The 24,992-nt window shown below is 48.9% G+C and overlaps 1 protein-coding gene across 3 annotated transcripts in view; it reads right to left on the bottom strand.

Moving 5' to 3' along the window:
• Window positions 1-8,145: 8,145 nt before the first annotated feature.
• The window catches only part of AP4S1 (adaptor related protein complex 4 subunit sigma 1), a 111,835-nt gene continuing 94,988 nt past the window's right edge, over window positions 8,146-24,992 (bottom strand). For 2 of the 3 annotated variants that reach the window (XM_078659410.1, XM_078659409.1), the window contains exons 3-7: window positions 23,247-23,434; window positions 14,233-14,319; window positions 12,092-12,160; window positions 9,809-9,820; window positions 8,146-8,409 (exon numbers count right to left, since the gene is read on the bottom strand). In XM_078659410.1, the coding sequence (XP_078515536.1) occupies window positions 8,281-8,409; window positions 9,809-9,820; window positions 12,092-12,160; window positions 14,233-14,319; window positions 23,247-23,384 (435 nt within the window). In that variant the 5' untranslated portion in view covers window positions 23,385-23,434 and the 3' untranslated portion in view covers window positions 8,146-8,280. Of the gene's footprint in view, window positions 8,410-9,808; window positions 9,821-12,091; window positions 12,161-14,232; window positions 14,320-23,246; window positions 23,435-23,727; window positions 23,864-24,992 lie in introns of those variants that run through there. The other variant, XM_078659411.1, reaches the window with a different exon arrangement.

Consider the following 24,992-nt stretch of genomic DNA (forward strand, 5'->3'; position numbering starts at 1 on the left):
TGCGTTGTAAATGTAGTATGCGTTGTAGTGGAATGCGTTGTAAAGGTAGTTTCAAAGAATTCGTTGTAATGGCATGCGTTGTAATGGTGTGCGTTGTAATGGATGTTGCAGTGTAAAAAATGCGTTGAAAAGGTAGGCGTTGTAAAAGTATGCGTTGTAACGTCATACATCCTCCAGAATGCCCCCCCCCCCCGGCCACATTCCACATCTTACCACTCTCCTGCTGAATGGGTGGGGCTCATTGGCTACACTTTTTCTTGGCGTGAAGCCAGGATGTTTCACAGCCCCTATGGCTCCAGTGATGTAACATTGATGGCAGCACCCCCACTCTAAAACTGTTCCCGCACCACCGGCCAGAGGTGAAGGAATCAAAGGCGAGTTCTGTGACGAGGGGCAAGATGGTGACTGTAGGAGAGTAGGATCTGCTTTCCTATGGTCACCCCATTTTTTGCTTTTTGCTTCACTGGTTTTCGACTTAATGTGGCTGTGGACCTGCTAATCAGACCCACAGCCCTGCTGTTCTCTCTCTAAATTCACACCATGTACTTTAGGTACATCACCAATTGGGATTTGGGTCACTCTTATCAGTCCCTGTACAGTGTACAATAGGTACCCAGGGCATAGGTGCACCCAAGGCCTACCAGGGGCTCTAGCATATCTTTTGCCACCCCTGGCTGGCCATCCACACTGACACAACTGGCTGCACGACAGCTGGGGCAAGGTCGTGTAATCACCCCTTGCTTAGATATAGTATTCCTATGTCTAACCTTATATCTAGACACATATACACCTTTAAGTCACTCCTATGGCAGGCCTTAACAATCCTGAAGGCAGAGTGCTTGGTTTTATGTGAGATGGTGATCTAGCATGAGCTGAGCCTGTCTGCAGCTTTCGGAACCATGTCCTTATAGCTGTTCTATGATATTGCCATACCATATACTCTTAAGTGCATTATGAACCTCGCGGTTAAATGCTATCTTTGGTTTGGCTTTATCAAAACATGTTGTGTAAGGTGTCATACACTTTGGATACTACCCCTTCGCCAGTTCTGGCGACGGGGGTAGCATTCCACCCTTCTAGAGGGAGAAGACATGTTACTTCCATTAATCCCGGTTAAAGTTAACCAGAGCCTCAGCATCACAAAATGGATGCTGCTGCCACAGACACAAGTCTGACCTCCTGCTGCTGGGAGTCCTTCCAGCGAGGGAGGCTTGGACAATAGGTTTCCTGTCTTGGGAGGTGCTAGCACCACCCCAGACAGGCTATAGTGTATTGGGGCAGGGAGGGCTGAATGAAAGGAGACACTGCCTGGGGCACACAAGGTGTCCCATGCATAGTCCAGTTCAAACCGGTGCTGGGGCACACCAGCCCCAGCTCTGGGGCGAAACTGGACAAAGGGAAAGGGGTGTAACCACCCCCTTCCTGGGTCCCACCCATAGGAGGGACCTAGCAGGTAATCCAGCCCCTAGATTTGGTATATAGGTAGGAGCTGAGTCTCAAGACTTTAGATTTATTCTGACAAACTCTGATACGAAACTCTGGACCTTTGACATCCTGCTCGACGTAGAAGACTGAAGAATCTCCCTTGTGGTCAAGGAGTGACCACCCTGTGCAAGCAGGCACCATCAAGCGATCAACGGTTTGCTTTGTCGACGCTCCCCACCAGAGCCTGAGCACAGAGCCTGACAAGACCCGGACTTCCAGACTTCCTTCAGCCCGATCCACAGCCACAGCAAAGCTGAGACCCATGGAGGCGACGCGAGACGTGGGACCGGCCATCTTGGAAAGCCAGCGAATTGCTTTCCGTGCAACTTCTGAGGCACCCTCAAAGTTGTGCATTGGGGATTGAGAAGCCCCAGCCCCGAGCACCAACTGCACTGAAGATCAGCCCTCCACACTCCACGAGTTCTGCGTGGGGCCCTTCTGCATTTTCCTGCTCGACGCGTCTGTCCGGTCACTTGCCCATTGGCTAGTGGCCTCTGTGACGACGAAACCCGAAATCTACACTGCTGGTCTGGTTGCTCCAGACTGGCCCTTGCTTCCCTGCGAAGGAGAAGCCCTTCAGTCCTTGCTGGCCTGAGTAAGAAGCCATCTTCGATTCCTGCATGGGTTGCATTTGCCAAGGCCTGTTGACTCCGAATCGAGAACCGACACCGCCAATAGCGAGAGCCTTCGTGGGACAGTCCGTGCCCAGCTCCTGGTCATCGTCAAAACCTCCTGGTCCACGTGGCAGCGGAGACAAGCTTCACAACAGCACCTGAATGCTTCCCGACATCGCCTGGTTCCTTCCTGGTTCCTTCCTGGTCACCGGCTAGTGACCCAGACTCTGTCCCCTCTGCTTTCAGGTACTCTTCATCCTCGATCCACCCTTGGATCCAACCGGACTCTTCTCTCCTGGTCGCCTGCAGCATCTTATCTCCAAGGCTCCATAGGAATCCATGACGAAACCCAACACACTTTGGGACCTGTGCACCCGCTTCCTGTGGTTAAGGTAACGCGAGTACTCCGGTGCTCCTGTGAAGATTGACTATCCTAGTGTCCTAGTTTCAAGTGGTTAGTTCCTAGTCCAGTCGGAAGACTCCTAATTCTTTAACTTTATAACTTTACGCACCCATTGACTTCTATGTGTGCACTCGTGCGCAATTAGACACTGCACACGCATCCCGTGGGCCTCCTGCTCCCTAACAACTGTTAGTCCAGTGTAGCCCCAGCGATTCCCAAGGCCCTAGGCCTTTCAACTGTTCGTGACGTGGTTCTTATACCACTATTTTATTATATGGTTTAGCGGGCCACCAGGGCCTATCCATATTTGGCCTATCCATATTTGTGCAACCTATTGTATGTTATATTGAGTTACTTGTTATGCGCTTGTGCCTATGCCCTCATAAAGAGTTCAGAGGATTGATTTAGAAATAAATACATATATATTTTGAATATATAACCTGTGTGGTATCCTTTCATTTGGTATTAAAGGGATTGCATATGGTAAAACAGCTGGCTTCACATGCCCTCTTGGGTTAAGCCTAAGACTGCTTTTGTCCATGCTACCACTAGGATGAATGAATTAAAGATGTCTTGTAATGCGCAGACTTAACCACAAGGGCATCAAGGCGCAAACAAACCAAACAATATACAGACATGGGAAACAAAAAGGCTGATGCCACAGGGTTTACAACGACTTTAGTAGGCCTGGGAGAAGAGCCAAGTCTTCAGAAGTTTACAGAAAATCGCCAAAGAAGGTTGGCTGGAGAGTTCCTGGGGGAGCGAGTTCCATAACTTAGGAGCCAAGGTGGAAAAAGCTCTTCCTCCCCATTTCGTTCTCTTGAATCTGGGGACAGTGAGTAGATTTCTGGGGGCTGAACGGAGAGTTCTGTTAGGGGTGTAGAGGCTAATAAGGGACCTAATCCCTTCAGAGCCTAGGCCATGGACTGCCCTATGAGCCAGACATAGAAGTTTGAATGAAATCCTAGCCTGAATCGGCAACCAATGAAGATCTTTTCTGGCCTTTGTTGCCGAGGAACGTCTAGGCAGGTTTAGGACCATCCTGGCTGCGGCATTTTGGACCACCTGGAGGCGCTGAAGTGACTTCTTGTTAATGCCTGCATATAACGCATTACAGTAGTCAAGTCTGGACCCCACCAGGGCGACCGTTGCTTGTCTACGAGCATCAGGTGATAGGTAGGGGGCAATCTTTTTTAGCGTCCGAATGATGGCACAGCATGTGGACACAGTTTTGTTGACTTGGAGATCAAAAGAGAGGTCAGGATCTGTAAGAACTCCCAGATTCCTGGCCAGGCAGGTTGGCTGGGGACAGTCCCCCAAGGATGTGGGCCACCAGTCCCCAGACCAGAGATCGGAACCCCCTCCAAAGACCAAGACCTCCGTTTTTTCTCCATTCAACTTCAAGTAGTTGCGGATCATCCAATGCCCAACTGCTTCCATACAGGCTCTAAATTTAAGGGCAGAATCTTTTATCGACTCGGTGGTAGAAACGATGATCTGTGTATCGTCAGCATACGACAAGATCTGATACCCAAAGGAACGTATAATTTCGGCAAGTGGGGTCACATATATGTTAAACAAAAGAAGGCTCAGCGCGGAGCCCTGTGGGACCCCACATTGCACCGCCTGGGAAGATGACAAAAATTTGCCCAGTTTAACTCTCTGCCTTCTCTGATGTAAAAAGGAGGAAAGTAGATTCAGGGCAGTGCCCTCCACAACTATCCCCTTTAGCCGGTCAACCAGAATTGAGGAGAGAGGGTGTCGAAAGCTGCCGTTAGGTCAAGCAGCACCAAAAGCGTAGTCTGTCCTCTGTTAACCTCTGATCTGATATTATTGATCACGACAGTGAGGGCAGACTCGGTGCTGTGTGCAGCACGAAACCCATGTTGGGAACAATCCAGCAAGTTCGCACTTTCCAGATAAGAGGCTAAGTGGCGATTTAGGTGGGCCTCAAGCATTTTAGCCAGTGCTGGGAGCAGGGAGATGGGTCGAATTGTTTTTAAGATTTCCGGATTCAGAGAGGGTTTTTTTTAAAAGAGGTTTCACCACTGCTGTCTTCCAGGACTCTGGAAAGATCCCTTCTGAAATGGCTTTGTTCATAACCTCCAGCATATGGGGGAGAATCACCTCCCTGCATAACTTGAGCGTTTTTAGGGGGCAGGGGTCGAGGGGTGAACAGGATTTAGTATCGTCAAGAAGACAGTTGATATCCTCATATGACAACCGAGGGATAGCTGGTCTATAAGGTGATAGGGGATGCGTCAGGTCTGCTTTAACCCCTTCCAAGCTTATGACAAGCTCAACTCGTCATGAGGCACAGTGGAGCTGTGCTCATGACGAGCTGGGCTCGTCATAACTACCGCTACCCGCCCACGCGGGGCTAATTCCCCACCTGTGCGGGCGTTCTAAAGGAGTGGGAGGCGTCGTGACGAGTCCAGCTCGTCATGAGCATAGCTCCACTGTGCAGCACGACAAGCTGGGCTTGTCACGCGCTCCGCACGCATCCCCCCCCCCGCACCGCAGGGGAATTAGCCCTGCGTGGAAGGGGTTAATGTGGACAGGAATCTCAGGTTTCTGTGTAGCTGTGAAGATGTCACCTTTGAAGTAAGATGCTAAATGCCTTATTTAATATTTTGGTGGAAGGCCGCTCCTCCTCCAAGGCAACAGAGTCAATTACTCCTTTGCCCTGACAGAGGTGCCTGGCCGCCAGATTTTGAAAGGACTGTGAATTTTGAATGTGGTTGTAGCTATTGAAAGTCTGCTTTTTTTTGCGTTTTCGCGACGTTATCGCAATTGTTAAAAAAAGTTCATTATAAAGAAAATGAATAAAAATGTTTAACAATAGGGCAGCTCTTAGAAGAGCCTTTGTGTTCATTATGTGGAAGAGGTGTGGCGCCGCGGCCAGGGCGACTGACTCCGGAATCTGGGGATCACGGTTCGATCCCCGGCACCGGCGGCAGATTAGCCCAGCACCATGTGACTCTGGGCAATTGCTTGCTTAATCTTCCCGTCGGCCCCCCAGTGCCTAGAGACACTTACGGGTGATTGTGCGCTTTACAAATGTGGATTATTTATTATTAGAGGACATTTCCAGCATTAAGAGGAACGACGGTCATGGCGGTTCTTGCCAATGCATTGTAAGTTTGCTGTACGACTGTCAACATAGAGGACGTCACATAACCCAGGAGTTGCATGTCAAACTTACAATTTTTTTTATGTCACGAACAAAATACCAAAGCGGGATTTTCTTTTTGAAAATAGAACTCCCATGATGAGGGGGCATTGAGCAGTTTTGAGTGCACCTTTCGGCCAGGTTTTTCTTGTGGTGCTAGTAATTTGAAAATGGCTGCATGTCGACACATCTAAATGGGGTGGCCAGACATACAGCCAAACCTCTGACGGCCCTTACTCTGTCAGAGTAGTTTGACCTTGGTGGAGACGGAGTAGTCTCCGGCATAAAACTATGGTCTGCCCGAATTTAAATCGAGCAGGCGGACCATTATGGTGGCGGGTAGGGAACTCGGTTGCTGTTGTGACGGAGTTCCCTCTCCACTAACATATAAATTGGGCCTTAACTGTTAAAACTCCAGTGAGTCTTTCCACAACCTCCCCGGCGTAATGTCTGCAGACGTTTCTGACATTTTATGTGACGTCATCTATGAACAACCCATCTTAATGTTTGATTTGGGAAACCCTCTAATTCTACTTGAAATACAGGTGGGAAAGATTTTTTTTTTACCTCCTGCCCCATTTCCTCAGAATGGAACCCGGACTCACAAACCAACGCAAGGCTTCACCTCTCGGGAGTCGCGGCACCTCCTTCCGCCTCACACTCAATAATCAAAATATATAGTGTTCTTCAATCAGCACAACTTCATATACTCTATGTATGTATGTGTGTATATATATATATAAATAGATATAGAGAGAGAGAGAGACAGAGACAGGAGAGGGAGAGAGAGAGAGAGACAGGAGAGGGAGAGAGAGAGAGAGACAGGAGAGGGAGAGAGAGAGAGAGACAGGAGAGAGAGAGACAGGAGAGGGAGAGACGGAGAGGGAGAGACGGAGAGGGAGAGACGGAGAGGGAGAGACGGAGAGGGAGAGACGGAGAGGGAGAGGGAGAGGGAGAGGGAGAGGGAGAGGGAGAGGGAGAGGGAGAGGGAGAGGGAGAGGGAGAGGGAGAGAGCGAGAGAGGGAGAGGGAGAGGGAGAGGGAGAGGGAGAGGGAGAGGGAGAGGGAGAGGGAGAGGGAGAGGGAGAGAGAGAGAGAGAGAGAGAGAGAGAGAGAGAGATATGCAGCCCAACCTTCACCAGGCTCACTCTGATTTTCTGCCAAGTTTCATGAAGCTGAGTGAATGTGCAGAGCAGGGGTTGGGACATGGGTTGGTTGTTAAAGGAGACTTTGGAACTTTCAACAACCACTAGCTAGGGCAAAAACTGATGAACAGTAATTTATCACAAGACTGATCAGGCGCAGCTTCTGTAGGTGTCTTTTGCATCAGTGGTCCAGTTCTGGCTAGTGCTTGTCCAGATATGAGACATTATTTAATGTAAATGTCGCTCTCACCTTAAAGGTCAACCGGTAATTAGCTGCCAGAAGCAATAATTTGATCTACAAGATGGCATCAATACTTAAAAAGAGGAAACATACACACACAGGGGTACATAAGTCACGGAATAGGCGTACGCTAGAAGACTTTAAGAGTCACTGACAAAGCCTCGAAAGTCACAAAACTTGGCAGTGACAGACTTTAGTCACTCATTACCCCCCCCCCCCAGTCCTGCCATCCCCCGTGTCGCGACCCCGCTGGACTGCACAACATCGACTGGTATAGCTAGGTTCACTGTTAAAAGGCTGGAGGGTGGTCCACAATGTGTGGTTTGATTGAAATGACCAGGGTTTGAAGGAGAAGCAGGGAAGTGTAGCATAAAGACTAAAAACAGTACAAATCAAACAAACCATATCATTACTTTTTCTTTTAATACAATATACATTTACGAGAGTCCTGACACACCTGCGTGTCTGCACAACCGAACTCCCCCTTAAGATTGTGGCGATGGTAGCAGCCCATGACGTCACAGCGAATGGCAGGTTAAAGGTCGGTTTCAGCCCATTTCATTCTCAGGCTGATGTCAACTTCTGGTCAATCTTCCGGTCAGTGCATGTTGAGGGACAGGTGTCCATGTTGTGTACAAGTGCTAATATTAATGTTGCAAGTTAGGAGTAATGCCTAGGTGAGTTTAAAAGTTGTGGTCTTTCTTTTGCATATCCACCTCCAGGTGCTATCGAGGACAGTCGCTGGACCGGACACCTGTAACGTTATACTTTTATTTGATCTGAAATATCCTGTGTTGATCAAGAAGAGAACAGCAGCTCAGAAGGACAGATGCTGCAGGAGGCGTCTTGGTGATGTGCAGGGGACTGGAGAAGGAGGGCTGGAACTTCACCAAACGGTACACGCCTTGGTAATAGAATCATCACCAAATCCGGTGCCCGGTGGCAATAAGCCAGGTCCTAACCGGAAACTATGCAGCTTTGCAGCAGGACTGGTCTCACCCAACTGGATGGCACTTGGCAGTAGATCTGGTCATCCATGAACTCAATGCCAGGAGGTAGCAGGCCGGGTCTTTGCTGATCCTGAAGCCGCATGGCAGTAGGTTGGGTCGCCACCAAACTCAATGCCAGGTGGCAGTAGGCCGCGTCTATGCTAAACCTGCTCGATCGAACAGAAGTCGGCCCAGGTCTTCGCTCTCCTTCGTAGTCATGCAGGATGAGATCTCAGGATTCAGACACTTTATCAAGTACAAGTAAAGGGGCAAGGATACGACTCTTGTTGGTTTCCACCGTGCAGCCATTTAAAACCATCTCATCCAAAATGATGTGTACTTTATCCAAGTTAAACATGATCTGCAGGAATGAGCGTTAAGGACTTGTGTTCATCATTGATGGATTTACTGTAACATCTCAGGCCCTGTGCTGCCCCAAGACACCCTCAACATTCTTCATGTCACCGAGATACAGGGCACATCCCAGACACTGCATATACCCATGGCACCTTCACCCGTCTCCATGTCACAGAGCTACAGGAGTCGTTTCAGACCATACCTAGTTCCAGGCTGTCCCCGATGGCATGGTCCCAAGGTTTCTCCAACCCATGGCGAAGAGCGACAGGGCCAATCCCAAAAAACCTCTCTCCCTAAACTCCCACACATCTCACACCTCTAGGCCCTGGGCCGACCATGCACTGTGCTGATGGCTGTCTGCACCAGACTTCCAACTCTCACACTCTGTCCTAGCCTCAAGTGCCATGGTTCTCTCTAATCTATCATCTAATGCCAAGGTTTGCCCAAACCGTACATCATCCAAAGACTCTTGTTGGATTCCCTTCTGTCGCTCAACCCCATGGCAGCAACTACCAGGGTCTTTTCTCATATCATGCACCATGCCAAGGATCCATCAGCTTCCCACCTCCCTTCTCACATATCTGGTGCCCAGACCCACCACAGACCACACACTGATATGTTACAGACCTCTAAGGCCTGTCCAGAGCGTGCAGTCTCAAGGCTTGCTCGCGGCCTCCTACTCATCGCACGCCTCATGGGGGTGTCCAGAGTCACCAAAGATCTCACGAGGCTCGCACACATCAGAGACCTCCAGGGCCTGTCTATCTAGTGTCCACAAGTCTCTCTTCACCAGGCTCCTATATGGCAGTTCTTCAGGGCCTGCCCAGACCTTGCGTGATCCCAAAGCCCACCTACTGAGCTCAGTCATTCCACAGACATGCAGAGATTGTCCAAACCATGCATTATCCCAAGGCAGTCCCACTCACACATACGGGTTCAGAGCTCTATTGCCTGGTCAAACCATGCACCCCAAAGCTCCCTCGCCTGGCTCACACACTTCACAGACTTCCAGGGCCTATCTGGCGTCCCAAGGACCACTTCAGCGGGTCTAATCTGACTTTTCATTTTAAATGAAACCTCTTTTGCTTGGGTAGGTAAATAACATCCATGGGACGAGACATCTCAGTCTGTAAGGACTGTGACGAAGAACTCTCGGACTTGGAGTAATGAAGATTATGGATACAGAATTGGGCCATTCTTTCATGGACAATGTACAACATCTGGCGACTGCGCAATCATAAATACATACATCTCCACTAAGTCCCGGAGCTCTAGTCTGAGTTCGAGGGAAGACCCTGGCCAACACCTGCTCAAATTAGGCATTCATTAACCCTGCGGCTTTGCTGGTTTTTGGGAATTTACCGCCATTGCAGGCAATGCTGCTGCGCTGTTGAAAAGGATACATCGAGTTCGCTCTGTGAAGAGAGGAGAAAGAGCAGATTAGAGCAGCCTTCCGGGTGACCAGCGCTAACACATAGTTTACTATCCCCGCCCTTAGGACCACATGTGCCAAGCTGGGGTCCTCCCAAAATGTTCCCTCTGCAGTTTTGCCCTTCAACCTCCATGTGTTGGCATTCTAGAAGGATGCAAACCAGTCTGGCAGACCATGGCTGTGCCACCCATGGAAGGCAGTAATGTACACATGCTACCTCTACTATATATCTCTCTGTATTTCTCTCTCATTCTCTCTCTCATCAGGATCTCTACTGGCGCAGGTGCTCATCTCTGCTACCAGGCCAGCTATCCTACCCAAGGGGGCAGTGCCAGCTCACTGCCAACTTAGGAGGCCCCAAACTCAATGCCACACTGCAACAGCAAGAGTGCCAATGAGGGATTGTTAGACATTAACATACATGAAGGCAGACAACTATGCTGACAAGCATGCCCACACATATGCATCCCTTCCCCTGGATAAAGAATCCTGTGACAGAAAATGTGAGAGTGAGTCTCCTGCTGTAGACACTCCCACCAGGCCACCTGCCTCCATCCATAGCTGTGTCTTCCTGTCTTGCAGGCTTCTAAGGTTCTGACTCAGCTAGAACTGGGTCTAACGTGCCTGTTCCATCACTGCTTCATCCGACTGCTGTTGAAATTATTAAAGAGAATCTGCCCCAGCAGAAAAGTGAGCCATCCCTTGTTTTGGAAGTTTATGTTTTTGCAATCTCTGTTTTCACAAGCGTCCAAGTCCGCTCACAAGGCGGTGGCTCAGATATTTTGGTCTTATGTTATGGAGAGCCTTGTGTGCGTGTGTGAGGAGCTTAAAGTTGATTCTCTTGTTGACTGGGAGCCAGTGGAGTTGTCAGAGGTGTTGTGTCATGTGGCGGGGGATGTCGGGGACCAGTCTGGCTGCAGCATTTTGGACATTCTGTAGTTTCCTGAGTTGTTTCTGGGTGATGCCGGTGTAGAATGTGATGCTGTATTCAAGTCTACTGGTGACGAGTGCGTGGGTAACCGTCTTTCTAGATTCTGTGGGGACTCATCTGAAAGTATTTTGAAGCAGACAGAGCGTGTGGAAACAGCATGAGGATACTGTGTTGATTTGGCTGTTCATTGAGAGTGAGGAGTCCAGTATGATGCCGATGTTGCAAGCGTTGTTCCTAGGGGTGGGAGGAGTTCCTAGTGCGGTGAGCCACGAGGACCCACCCCCTCAGCCTTGCAGGCTGAGGGGGTGGATCCCAGGATGAGTAATTCGGTCTTATCCGAAATGAGCTTGAGGCAGCTGTCTTTTATCCAGCTAGAGAGCAGACGATGGTGAGTCTGTGGTTTCTGACAATGGCTTCGAGGAGGGCCATGTAGACATTGGAGATGGTGGGGCTCAGGGAGGAGCCCTGGGGTACCCCACACCTGATCTCTGTGGGCTCAGAGAGAACAGGGGAAGTCTCACTCACTGTGTTTGGCCTGTCAGGTAGGAGTGGATCCAGTAAAGTACCTTGTCGCAGATTCCTTTGTCGTGGAGTATCATGATTAGGGTGCGTGGGAGCCAGTGTCGAAGGCGGCCGAGAGGTCTAGTAGGATGGGGCTGTGGTTTCATACCGGTCAAGGAGGAAGCGGATGTCGTCAGTTGCTGCGAGGAATTCGGTGTTTTGCTGGCTTTTGCTAGGTGTGTAATATGCAAGTAATACATGCATAATACTCACTCATTCCTAGTGTAAACATCTTCTTGGCACTCGCATCCTCGTAGTACTCCCTCATCCAGGTATAAAGACCTTCCTAGCATTCACTACCTTCAACTACACGGACACTCACTCCACCTGCTTCCATCCAGATTAAAAAGATGCTCTTATCCTGCACTTCCTCGTGCCGGAAAGATTCTCCTGTCGCTCACCTCCTCCCGGTAATCTCTTTAGCACTCACTCCCACCTAGTGTAAAAATCCTCCAGTCGCTCACCTCCTCCTGGGAATCTCTTTATCGATCATTCCCACCTGTTGCTCACCTCCTCCTGGTAATCGCTTTAGCGCTCACTCCCACCTAGTGTAGGGTCCTCCTGTCGCTCACCTCCTTTCAGTAGTCTCTATAGCACTCACTCCCACTTAGAGTAAAGATCCTCCTGTCATTGACCTTTTCCTGGTAATCTCTTTAGCACTCACTCCCAACCAAGTGTAAAGACCCTCCTGTCGCTAGCCTCCTCCCGGTAATCTCTTTCGCACTCACTCCCACCTAGTCTAAAGATCCTCCGGGTACTCACCACACGGCTGAAGTATTTGTCCAGAACCTCGACAAAGTTGTGGATGAGTTCGTACACAGCCATTTCATTCTGTAATTGGAGGATAAAAGGCAAGTGAGAAGCCAGTAAATAGCCATAGATCACTATTGAGGATGGTGAAAGGGGAGACGGCTACTATCCATGCTCTGCAACAGAGGAGAGGGAGTGAGGAGTCAACTACTGTCCATAGTTCACAACAGAGGTGTACTGGGGAGCCGGCAACTGTCCATGCTCAGCAACGGTGGAGAGGGAGTGAAGACTCAAATATGGCCCATAGTTCACAACAGAGGTGTACTGGGGAGACGGCTACTGCCATTCTCTACAACAGAGGTGGGTGCGTGTGGAGCCGATTATGTCCATGGTCCACAACAACGGTGTATTGGCGAACAAACTACTGTCCCTAATCTCATCTAGACGAGGGCGTGGAGCGGTTTACTGTCCATGGACCACAGGAAAGGAGGGTCGAGGCAATACAAAGGGAGAGATGGGGAGTTGTGGTGAGTGAAGCGGTGAGTGGACTGAAGGGGCTTCATGGGCCAGTCATATGAAGAAAGTCCAGGGTGTGAGTTGAGGGAATGTGGTGGTGTGTTGAGGGAATGTGGTGGTGTGTTGAGGGAATGTGGTAGTGTGTTGAGGGAATGTGGTAGTGTGTTGAGGGAATGTGGTGGTGTGCTGAAGGAATGTGGTGGTAGGTTGAGGGGACGTGGTGGTAGGTTGAGGGGACGTGGGGGTGGGTTGACGGAATGTGGTAATGGGATGAGGGGATGTGGTGGTGGGATGAGGGGATGCAGTAGTGGGTTGAGGAGATGAAGTGGTGGGTTAAGGGGACGCGCTTGTAGGTTGAGGGGATGCCTTGGTGGGTTGAGGAGACGTGGTGGTGGGTTGAGGAGACGTGGTGGTGTGTTGAGGAGACGTGGGGGTGGGTTGAGGAGACGTGGGGGTGGGTTGAGGAGACGTGGTAGTGGGTTGAGGGGGTGCGGTGATGGGTTGAGGAGACGTGGAGGTGGGTTGAGAAGATGTGGTGGTGGGTTGAGAAGATGTAGTGGTGGGTTGAGAAGATGTGGTGGTGGGTTGAGAAGATGCGGCGGTGGGTTGAGGGGATGCGGCGGTGGGTTGAGGAGATGCGGCGGTGGGTTGAGGAGACGCGGTGGTGGGTTGAGGGGATGTGGTGGTGGGTTGAGGGGATGTGGTGGTGGGTTGAGGGGATGTGGTGGTGGGTTGAGGGGATGTGGCGGTGGGTTGAGGAGACGCGGTGGTGGGTTGAGGGGATGTGGCGGTGGGTTGAGAAGATGTGGCGGTGGGTTGAGAAGATGTGGCGGTGGGTTGAGAAGATGTGGCGGTGGGTTGAGAAGATGTGGCGGTGGGTTGAGGAGACGTGATGGTGGGTTGAGGAGACGTGGTGGTGGGTTGAGGAGATGTGGTAGTGGGTTAAGGGGATGGGGTGGGTTGAGGGGATGGGGTGGGTTGAGGGGATGTGGTGGTGGGTTGAGGAGACGTGGTGGTGGGTTAAGGAGACGTGGTGGTGGGTTGAGGGGATGTGGTAGTGGGTTGAGGGGATGTGGTAGTGGGTTGAGGGGCTGCGGTAGTGGGTTGAGGGGATGTGGTGGGTTGAGGAGACGTGGTGGTGGGATGAGGAGACGTGGTGGTGGGTTGAGGGGATGCAGTGGTAGGTTGAGGGGATGTGATGGTGGGTTGAGGAGACGTGGTGGTGGCTTTAGGGGACGTGGCGGTGGGTTGAGGGGATGTGGCGGTGGGTTGAGAAGATGTGGCGGTGGGTTGAGAAGATGTGGCGGTGGGTTGAGAAGATGTGGCGGTGGGTTGAGAAGATGTGGCAGTGGGTTGAGAAGATGTGGCGGTGGGTTGAGAAGATGTGGCGGTGGGTTGAGAAGATGCAGTGGTGGGTTGAGGGGATGCAGTGGTAGGTTGAGGGGATGACATGGTGGCTGATGTGCTTTTAGATTGCTAGCTTAAAGGAGTAGTGAGGATTGCTAAAGGAGGAATGGTACATTGTGATTATATCATAAGCAAATGATCACAAAAAGGACCAAAATTAGGATGTTAATGAGTTGAAGATGGAAGAAAAAAGACAAAGAAAGGGGACAAAATGACAAGGGACATCTCACCTCTGTCTCATCAATGGCAACAACTATGAAGAGAGCAGCATACTGACGATAAACCAGCCTCAGGTCCTTGTACTCCAGGAAGGAACACTGGAAACCAGAAGACAGAGAGACACAGAGTATGAGAAGGAACAATGGAAAGCAGAGGATAGAGCGACACTGAGTGTGAGAGAGACAGCTACAATTGGGAACAATGGGAGATAAGAGCCTCAAATCCAAGAAGGAACACTGAATATCAGACTGAATAAAGGGCATAGAGGACCATACTGAATATGAGGGAGACAGAGCCTCTCGGGATCAGAATGAGACACTGAATAGAGGGGAAAGACAGTTGTAGTTCTCCATCGTGGGTATTTTCTTTCAAGGTGTAAAAAGTAGCATCTCTGACACCAGAACCCAGAGCACATTTCATTTGAAAAATCTCTCATTTTAAAATTCATTTTAGAAAAAACAAATGCTTTTCTATAGGCTGCATTTTCTGTTTAAAAAAAAAATCTAATTTGAATACATTTTGAACATTAAAAACCTGCAGGCTGCTAAAATACAATGTTATTTCCACTTGACATAGGAAATACAATGCTGAAAATGATAGAGAAAGGCACCAATCCTGTAAAAGAAGTCTTTAAGGCTACAGGCGGCTCCAGTGTGCTAGAATCCACAGCTGAGTATGCCGCTGCACTTGATTTCAAATTAAGGAAAGAGCAAGAACCCACATATCTAATTATAATTTTTTTTTTAAAGAATTTTATTGAGTTTTTCCAACCAGTGTACCAGTAAACCAATATTACATACAATAGCATCTTGTAAGAGACCCAACCGTCATCGTACAGATCAGGAGAAACTGGTTCTCCAACATTTTCTCCCCCTAACTCCCCCACCACCTCCCTCTCTACCCCCACCCCCCCCTCCCCCCCATCAGTGTGCCCGCGTCGACCCCCCTTCAGCTAAGCATTTAGAATCCCATGCTTCGAAAAGTCTAACTCAAATCAAATGGAAAAGACATTGTCACTGTTCTCAAAGGACAGGAGGTTCCGTGTTGCCACCCATATGTGATCTAGACTCCCATCTTGGCTATTCGACAATTCTCAATATGTTGTGCAGAAGATGACTCCTCCCTGTGTGTACTTAAGTATCCTCATCCAGAACAGTCTCCCCAGTAGCCCCAGAGAGCCCCACCCCAGGCTCTACACTCTGGTCCATGTCTACATGAGCCCCGTCCCCCTCGTCCAGCTCCTCCGGGGAACGAAGCCCCGTTACTAAAGCACAAGAACCCACATATCTAATGTCTAGCTATAGTTGTGGAGTACCAGGAAGACAGACAAGAGGGTTAACTGTGAATTCAAAGAAGAGATCCAAGCTGGAGAACTGGGATTAGAAGTAAGTACCTTTTTCCTCTTTGCCACCTCACCTTCTTAAACTAGAACAGCAGTTTCATCCCTGAGGTGGGTGGGACACTAGAAGCAAAGGGGAAAACCTGCCCAGCGAGAATATAGTTAAGCAAAGAAACTGCACAGAAATGGCTGATGTACCAGGCTGTTAGTCCAAAAGAACGAGGCGAGGCAACGATGGTTGGAAAAGACATGACCATATCTCCAGGTGGCCTCTACAAACCTCAAAAATTGAGAATGATCGCAGGAGAACAGCAGTGGTTGCTTTCCTCTGAAGGACTGAGTCCCAGGTGCACCTAGAAGTGAGTTAGGAGACTGATACCCTGAGCGGATTGCGATAGAAAGTGGGTAATCAGATAATACACTACAAATGGAAATCTGAAAGCCTTTTGAAGGACTGAGGGATGGGCTCTCAATGAACCCTTATCATGCTGAAGTATAGTTTAAGGGTCAAGAAAGCATGGCCAAAGTCATGCCACCAGGAAAACCACTTCTATGAAAACCAGTGATGGTCGGAACTATTCAAAGAGTCTAGGGTGCAAAGAACAACATTCAAATAGGATGGAAGCAAAGCATTCTAACTGTAGGTAAGGCTTTCTAACAAGTCCTTCTAAAAATGCTTAGGAATGACACTTTCTGTACACAGTAAGCATTGCCTGTGTACAACAACCACTCCTACAATACTCAGCTTTAGGGGTACACTTGTCGGTTCAAGTTAGTCAATAAAGACCACGTGTAGTACTGCGTCTCCTCACCCACTGCCCTTAGGTAGATTTGTTCATCCAGACACCAGATAGAGAAAGATTCTCTCCCACAAGAAGGCAAGTGAGGCTCTGGTCATTAGACATTCAGTCTCTATTGTGATGGTCACACTGTAGGTATTCAGGGGGCAAATGGTCCATTTGAGAAATAGAGGGCTGCGATGTAGGACATTTCGCGATAAGCTGGAGAGGAGATGTGGTGTGTACCACTTGCGTGGCCAACCTGCAGCGATGATAAACATGCCCGTTCGGTGCTGGTTGAACAGAACCTTTGGCAAGAGAGAAATGGATGGGAAAAAATAAGGAACCAATCAGATGGGTGTCCCTCCGGAGTCGGGTTCTGGGAACCATGACATGAGGCTCTGAATGATGTGTATCTTGGGGTGGTGGAGACATCCCATTGTGGGCTTCTCCACAGTGGAAGGAACTTATGGAGAACCCAAATAGGTTTTTCCTTTATATCCATGCTCGGTTCACCAGCTTTGAAGTTTGTTGATCTTAAAGTTGAACTGCAAGTCCTCGCCGGGAGAAACCCTCACGGAGTCCCCCCTTGATAGAGTCTTGCATTTCATCTCTTCCTATTTGCTCATATGTTGCACGGTGGTAATGTCCGTGCGAATCAACATGAACTTTGTTGTGACTGGTGAGTGAAAAGACCTGGAAACAAGCTGGATGACTCCGCTCCGGCATAGTTATATGATAACACTATTCCTTGGTGGATCCCATTCCTCAAGCAATCAGCGTGGACGCCTCTGCCATGAACTGCTGCTTCAGAAGCTCTATGCCTGTTAAAATCACAACACATCTTCCTAATGCCTTCGCTTCTGAGACCACTGGTCTTTGAGGTATTCGTGAAGTCGCAGTTTAAACAGACCCTGAATTCGCGCATCACATTAAGCAGGATTGGGCTGATATATCGGGCTGGCGTAAGTAGATCATGGCGTCATCCACGTACAAAGATACTACATGGTCAGTGCGGCCAACCCGCACGCCCGACCTATGTACGGTCTGCCGGGGACGACACACTAGAGGCTCCATAGGATTTCAACAGAAAGGTATCGTCCAGTCCGCACTCTCGCCTTCAAACTGGTATAGGGCAGCGTAACCCAGCGGATATCATTCTGACCGGCCCCGCCCTATCCAAGACCTGCCAGTGATCGTCCCATCACCCTGAGTCAAAGGTTTACTCTACGCCTAAGAAGGCGAGAGCGCCTTTGTCGTCATCCAGCACGGGCGCATGCAGACCATGTGTCAGGCGGCGCAGGTTACGCAGCGTATTCCAGTGTGGAATAAATCCTGGCTGGTCTGTGTGGTTCTGGCAGGGATGGGGGAGCAGTCTAGCTGCCAATACATGACTAAGGATTTTCTGATCGACTTTCAACTTGGAGAGCGGCCGATAGGAGCCCGCCTCCAGGGGGTCCTTCCCCAGTTTTGGTATTAATACGATAAGAGCCTCTCTCTTACAATCAGGGAGCGGCCCTCTCTCTAGTGCTTCAGTGTATACCAGCAATAGTCGATCAACCAGGGTCCCAGAGAAGAGCTTATAAAATTCTGCCGGCAGCCCATCCTCTCGGGGGGATTTGGCGGTTTCCAGAGTATCTGCCACCCTTAGCAATTCCTGTTTGGACAGTGGGCACCGCAAGGCATCTTGAGTTAACTCAGTGATGGTGCAGCCGATTGACTTGGAATCTAAGAAATGTGCATTTTTTCACAAACGGTTTGTGAAAGTAAACGTCCTGCTAGTATGTCCCAGACATCCAGTCTCCGTGCTGTAGTTGCGTCAATCAATCATTCAGGGGGTTGGTAAAGCGCACTACTCACCTGAAAGGGTCTCAGGTTCTAGCATCAACATCTGACTTACTTCTTTATCCCTTATCAGAGGTCTAAGATTGGTCTGAACCCTTGTTTTGAATTGTGTTTCCATAATGAACATGACACGTTTGTGCTTTGGACTTTTCCAAACTCTCAACCTCGTCTTTCCTAAATCACGGTACTGACCACTGGAAGCAGATGGTCGAATAGGAAGGCTTGGTCCTCCTCAGTGGAATGCGGGGAGGTGAAATGTGGCGGGCGAGCATGTAACCTTTATGTACAACGGGTAGGTTCCACTTATCTTTTGTCACACCCTGCCTGGCTGCGCAGAGCTTGAAGATGTTTCTTCAGGAGGATCCTTGGCAGTAGAGATAGAGTTGGGCAGGCATGGCTTTATCTAGGGAGCTGCTCTGGCTTCCTTCATGGACTCTTCTGTTGTTTCTTTGCTTATACTGGTACAAAGGCCTTGGTTGCAGCTGCCGCGTCTGCCACCTGAGTCCATGAACCCGTTGCTTGAAGGAAACCCTCAGCGAGGACCTCCCTTGGGCCCTCCCTTGCATTCAACAGGCTCTGCCCGCTGAGGAGGTTCAGCCTCTGTCATCATTAAATGAGTCTCTGGATGGCCAATGGTGGCATAAACAAAGCCAACAGCAGCCAGACATCAATGCCACTTTCAGCACTGCCTTGTTGGCACATTGTGCATTGCCCAAGCCAGACTTAGATGCTGCAGGTGGCGTAAACTTGTATGCTTCTACTTATGCCTGGACGTGCAGGTTTGTTTTACCAACGCAAACGATATTCTAATAGTCGTTTTTAACATTTGATATTTTTATCAGTAGTGTTTTGTTTTTTCCGGGACAAATTTAATTGGGTTTTAACAAAAATTCACCGCTGATGCATACACAGGAGATTGCAATGCGTACCCCCACGAACGGAGACAAAGAAACCTGCCCAGTCGATCCCAGCCATCCCACCCAAGTACCATAAGACACCACGAAAGCCTTCAACAAATTAAGCATTAGACACATACATCCTTCCCTTGCCTTTCGGCTCCATATCTCAGACTTTCCTCCTCTAGAAGGGAGCCAGTAGAGTGAACCATTACCCTAAAGTCGTCGGCCAGATTTTGGGGGGGTTTTGAGGGCACCCCATCACCTGATACATTGCCAGCTCTAGCCCCATACAGTGGTCCTTCCCCGAACATCCGCTTTCCATACCCCGGCTAGATCTCTTTTTAGTTGTGATTTTTAAAAATATTTGTATGTAATATATGAACATATTATTTTGGTTCATGTTACCAACAACAGAGATTGATTGATTCTCTCGTTCACCCCACAAAGAGTGGCAAGTCTAGGATCTTCTGCTCACAAAGGGATTCACACTGCAAACTGGAGACAGGAGAAGCAAGTCATGGCGGTCCCATGGAATAAACCATCAACTGGAAGACCCGCTGAGACCCTAACAGCGGACAGGGGTGGCGGCAAATCACGTCATCAATGAATGCCACCTCACCAAGGGGTGAGGAGCAGGGCTGTCAAAGGTGCTGACGAGGAAATGCGCTTGTCAAATGTACCTTTTATCACTATTTTTCTCAAAACTCACTTGAGGCAGGTGAACCTGCAACTATTCTGGGCTGGGTAAGGCATGCTTGGCCCACCATCATACAGTTATGTGATAATGATGCTGTGCACTACACAGTTTTGCTCTTAAATAAATCAATCTTGTCATGGATGACACAATATGGCACAAACGACCATTTATGATACCAGGGCCTTCAGCAGCAAGGATGGGCACCGACATACTATGGTGGTCACAATATGGCACAAAAGACACAATGATACCAGGGCCAGCACCAGGGCGGGCACCGACATACTATGGGTGGCCGCGATATGGCAATAATTACCACCACTATGCCAGGGAAAGCATTACAAAGGGTGGCAGTGGGAACCATCACCCCATGAATGTCCACAGTTTGCTTAAATATGCCAGCATTATACCTGGAGAATATCCTGAAGTACACCTAGTTCTGGAGACAGTGCATCACCTGATTGGACCTTGAGCTGTCAATCACAGTGAGTGCATTGCAGGCCCTGCTATTGGCTGTGCTACAGAAGTGAATGCTTGCCCCGACTGAGCGTTGTGCTTCAGGGCTCCCAACTCATACAAACCGGGCACGTCTGCTGGTAGGAACAGGGAGTGCCACCCCATCACTTATGTGCACTGGACATGTTTACCCTTGCCACTCCAATGGTCTGGAGCTGTGTCCACAGTGTACAGTTTGAGACCCTCGGACGGAGTGATAGGGGAGAAGGAGAGGGGTGGCACCCAATAAAAATATCAGGCAAGATGTCCTGCATTCCAGTTGACTCACCCCACACAATCTGCACCTTCTTGGACCACAAAGCAATCCAGGAAGGAGTGGCCTACTTTGCCTATTCCAAAGGATTCAGGAGAGTGGAACACAGGGAACAATTCTGATTGGTTCAAAGGTGGCCAATCCTCACTGCTCAAACAATTTTGTAGTTGGCCATTGATTGGCCACTCCAGCAGAACTGTTCTCTGTGATCAGAAGACACTAAAGGCCTCTGGGATTGCAATCAGGAAAGACAGGGCACCGTGCACACTACTACACAGTCTTTGCAGTTCATGTAGACGCCGAAAGAATAGACTCCAGCCGGATGCACCGTGCAGACACAGAGTGGTATAGTGAGGAATCTAAGGGAGGAAAGCGCTTGAATGCTTCGCGGCCAGTGGATGATGGCCTGAGAGGTTTCTTGCCCCAACCATACTCTTGATAATGAGCGCCTACCATAGCTACCCACTGACAGCTCAAAGACGTGGCAAAGTGGCTACAAAGAACAACATTTTCTGTAAATACTTTAGTTGTTTTTCCACTGTTCGCCAACAGCATATAAAATAATGCATATACCTTAAACAAAAAAAGAATGCAAATTAAACTAATTGTTGGGGACGCTTTCTTTTATGTTATGATACCTCAGTTGGATAATGTGGTCACTGCAGACGTCTGTCTGTGACACCAGAGAGTCCCACAACTGAATCCTGGTTGGTGCAGTGTGACGTGCATTTCTAATGCTGTGAAGCCCCAGGCTAAGCACTATCAATATGCAAGTCAGTATTTAACAATTGGATTACACACATTATAAGCAGGGCCGCTGGAATTATGCAGCAGATGACCAAAAAAGGTTTCACTAATACAAGTTAAATACCCAAACACAGCAGCAAACAACAGAAAGGTGACCAGTCAGCCTTAGCGATGGGCCTTCCAATGCACAGCAACACATGTCACTGTATTTTTATAAACTTTTAAACCATTGGAGCTAAAAACAAGTTTTTTGTTAAACTCAACAGATTATGCAGCACACGATTATGATGGATTATGTGGAAAATAAAAAAACCCATAATCATGCGGAAAATGCAGCAGCCGCAAAACTGTATAAATCCATTGTCCCCGAGTACAAGACAGGCTGCCACACAATGATTTAGTGTTTAAGATAAAACACGAGCTTTTAAAGAATCCCTTTTAGTAGTAGGTAATCATACTGCACCTGGTGCAAAGATTTTTATAAGTGTGCTAAAGGGAAGCTTTCCAAAACTCCACCCCCTCAGATCTCCACTCAGAAAGAAGCATCTTTCTCGCATGAAACTTCCAGTCGAGGCCTGTGGTCGCTGGCAAGCAGCCTTTTTGGTGATTAGCCAATCGCAGACAGGCTTACCTTTGCTTCAGGTCTCAGCCCCCCCCACCCCCCCCCCCCTCCCCCGGTGAGCAGGCCTGTTTCCTCTTTAGCTCTCCATCTATGAGTCTTGCTATCCATGGAGAGGGTGCTTTATGGGGCATCTTTCTTTCCTTCCCCTATGGACAGGCACCGCTTCCTCAGGCAGGCGGAGACAGAGCTGGGCTTGTTTGTTTTTTAATCGTCTGTTACTACCATTAGTGCAGCAGGTGCAGTGGCACAGGACCAATGCTACGAGGGAGCACTGCACCCCAATTATGGCTGTGTTACTAGCAAAAGGGTGGGTGGGATCCCTTTTCCTTGTTAGTTTTAGGGTCCAGGTCACCCTTGAGGCACAGAGAACAGGTCTCAAGCAACAAGCGGTGAGATGTGGGATTCCACCCCCCCTCCTCCCCCCTTTATTTTTATTTTACGGAAAGTGGAAGACAGGGTTCAGGCCTAGGAGCGATGGCCCAGTGCAGTGCTCAGAGGAGTATGCATCATTTGTGCTGTCGTTGCAGTAGCATCTGGCCCAGCGGTGTGAGGGGTCCCCCAACCCCAATTACTACTGTTTTACTACCCTTCCTTCCTTACGTTTGGCCCCATGAACCACTGCTGTGCCAGGGGTGTTTGGGGCCCCATGCCAAAGGGCCAAGATACGAGAAAACTGAAGCAGAGGAGACGCCTTGGCTTAGGCCTCAGGTTGCAGAATGGGGCAAGATGGCGGCCGCGCTTTCAACAAGGGGCAGCGCACATGGCTCGCTTCGCAAGGTAGTCGCTCTCATTAGTAAGGCAGGTCCAGTGGCACCGGGGCCCAAGAGTGTGAGGGGCCCACTGCATCACCATTATGACTGTCTTATAAAAGAGGCATTTAGCCTGGTTCTCCTTGCTAGCATTAGGGTGAGGACACCCTTGCTGGTGAGTGGTGGGCAATACATGGAGACTAGTTTTATTCTAAAAGGGACAGGAATCTTTTCCAAGATTGGAGTGATGGCCAAGCATGGTGTTGAAGGGGTGGGAAAGGCAGAAGACACAGCCTGCTACTCAGGGCAGCGGCTTTCATTAGTGCGACAGGTGCAGTTGCACCTGGTCCCAGGAGTCTATGGGGCTCTCAGCACACCACTTTTGGGGAGTAGTGTATTTTGGTCAATCTCTGTTTTAGCTTGATGTATTTTCTTTTTTTTTTAAGTCTCACATTTAGAGGGATTATGTGCTACAGAAAAAGTACCCCTGAAATGATAAGCCAACCCATGCACTCAGCACTGCACCTGCTGCTCCCCCAAATACTACCACAAAGTTTCATAGGGGGAGGGGGTCGGTCGCACCTGGTCCTTGGAGCGCGACAGGCAGCTCTTGATGACCTCAGCCTCCAGCTGGGCCCGCCTCTGCACCTCCAGGTGCTGGTAGTACCTGGAGAGGCGCGTCTGGCCCTGCTTGTTCACAATCAGGAAAAACTGGATCATGGCGCCTCCAGCCTGTGCAGTCCCGGAGAGGGAGGAGGTGTCAGCCCGTCCTGCAAGGGTGAGACAAAAACACAGGTGTGAATGATTGAGGCACAGCCCTTGGACCTGGGCAATTCAACACTTTAATGCTTCACTGAACTACCTAAGAAAACACTTGGGTTAACACATGCCTGACTTTAAGATGGCCTCGCTCATCAGCATGAGCCTGACTTCAACATGGCCTCGCTCATCAGTATAACCATACCTCTCTTCACAGAATGTCTCACACTGACACAAAGCCTCTGTGGCAGTGTGTCCCAAACTCTGAGTCGGCTGCAAAAGTCAAAGCAATAGCTAAACATGCCTTTAAGCTCTTTATCTTGTCACGTGTGCCGAGCTTCAAAGACAGAGGTCAAATGTTAGGCCAGGTCTTCTGACAAACTGCTGCTTTTTTCATCATGGCGATTGGTATTTAGAAAGTCATCTCACTTTTCAGTCAGAGAAGGATAAGTCAACAGGATTTGGGGACGATCTTGCTGGGGTACAGTAAGTGAGAAAGGAAAGACTGTAATATGTCATTTTTGTAACACAAAAAATGTAAACACCTGTACATATACTGTAACATTCACAAGTCAGGAAAGCAAAACCGGAGCACATTTTTTTTAGTAATCCCAAAGTGTGATGGAAACAAAATTTTAATAGGATAAAGAAAAAGAAAAATCAAGAAACAACTTGGTGATGTACAACTGATAAATAATCGGTGAAACAAGATTTACGCGCATTATCATTTGTGTGCAACATAGTAAAAGTCTCTGGGCCTGGTTTCGATGCTGGCCGACAGGTTACTTCATAACAACAGCGACAGATATCCCGCCCACCGAAATAGAAATCTCGTTATATCCAAGGCCACTGGAAGTATGCGGCAGGAGAGGGTCAAATTATACAGCAGCGCTGAGTAAAATTACGCGACAAAGAAAAGGCAAATAATGCGGCACATTTTTAAATAATATTACTTCATTATTTTGATTTTTTTACACTCGTTAACACTGTCTGGGCATTGGGTACCAGTTTAATACCAAATATCGCAGTAGGCAACAGAAAGGTGACCAGTCAACTTTTACAAAAGGACGTCCACTACGCGGTAACACGCGCCTTCAGTGCTTTTAGAATCTTTTGAACCGTTTAAGCTAGAAACGATTTTGGGGGGTTAAAATCTGCAAATTAAGCAGCAGAGATGGATTATGTGGCAAATGCGGCACGTCTCTACCTATGCGAAAATCGATGCACAATCGCATCATCCCAGTGGCCCTGATTATATCCTATGGGATTTACATTTCAGAGGAAGGGATATCCATCACCGTTGTGACTGAGTAACCAGTCCGCCGAGTTCTAAATCAGGACCTGTGTTTGTGCAAGTTTACTGGCTATTTCAATGGAAAATGTGCTGTCTGTGAATAAAAGTGCGCTGCCACACAATGATTAAGTTATATGAATGAATAAAAATGAAATAACCCACCTCTTGTCTATTAAAGCTAGGTGAGTCATGAAGATTTGTTGTTCCAAAAATTAGGTTGTGTTTCTACAAAGTTTGGGAAGCGCTGTTCTACGTCTTCACTGCGAGTTGCCCCA

The sequence above is a fragment of the Lissotriton helveticus genome, chromosome 9 (genome assembly GCF_964261635.1).
Source record: "Lissotriton helveticus chromosome 9, aLisHel1.1, whole genome shotgun sequence".
In the NCBI taxonomy this organism is placed as follows: Eukaryota; Metazoa; Chordata; class Amphibia; order Caudata; family Salamandridae; genus Lissotriton; species Lissotriton helveticus.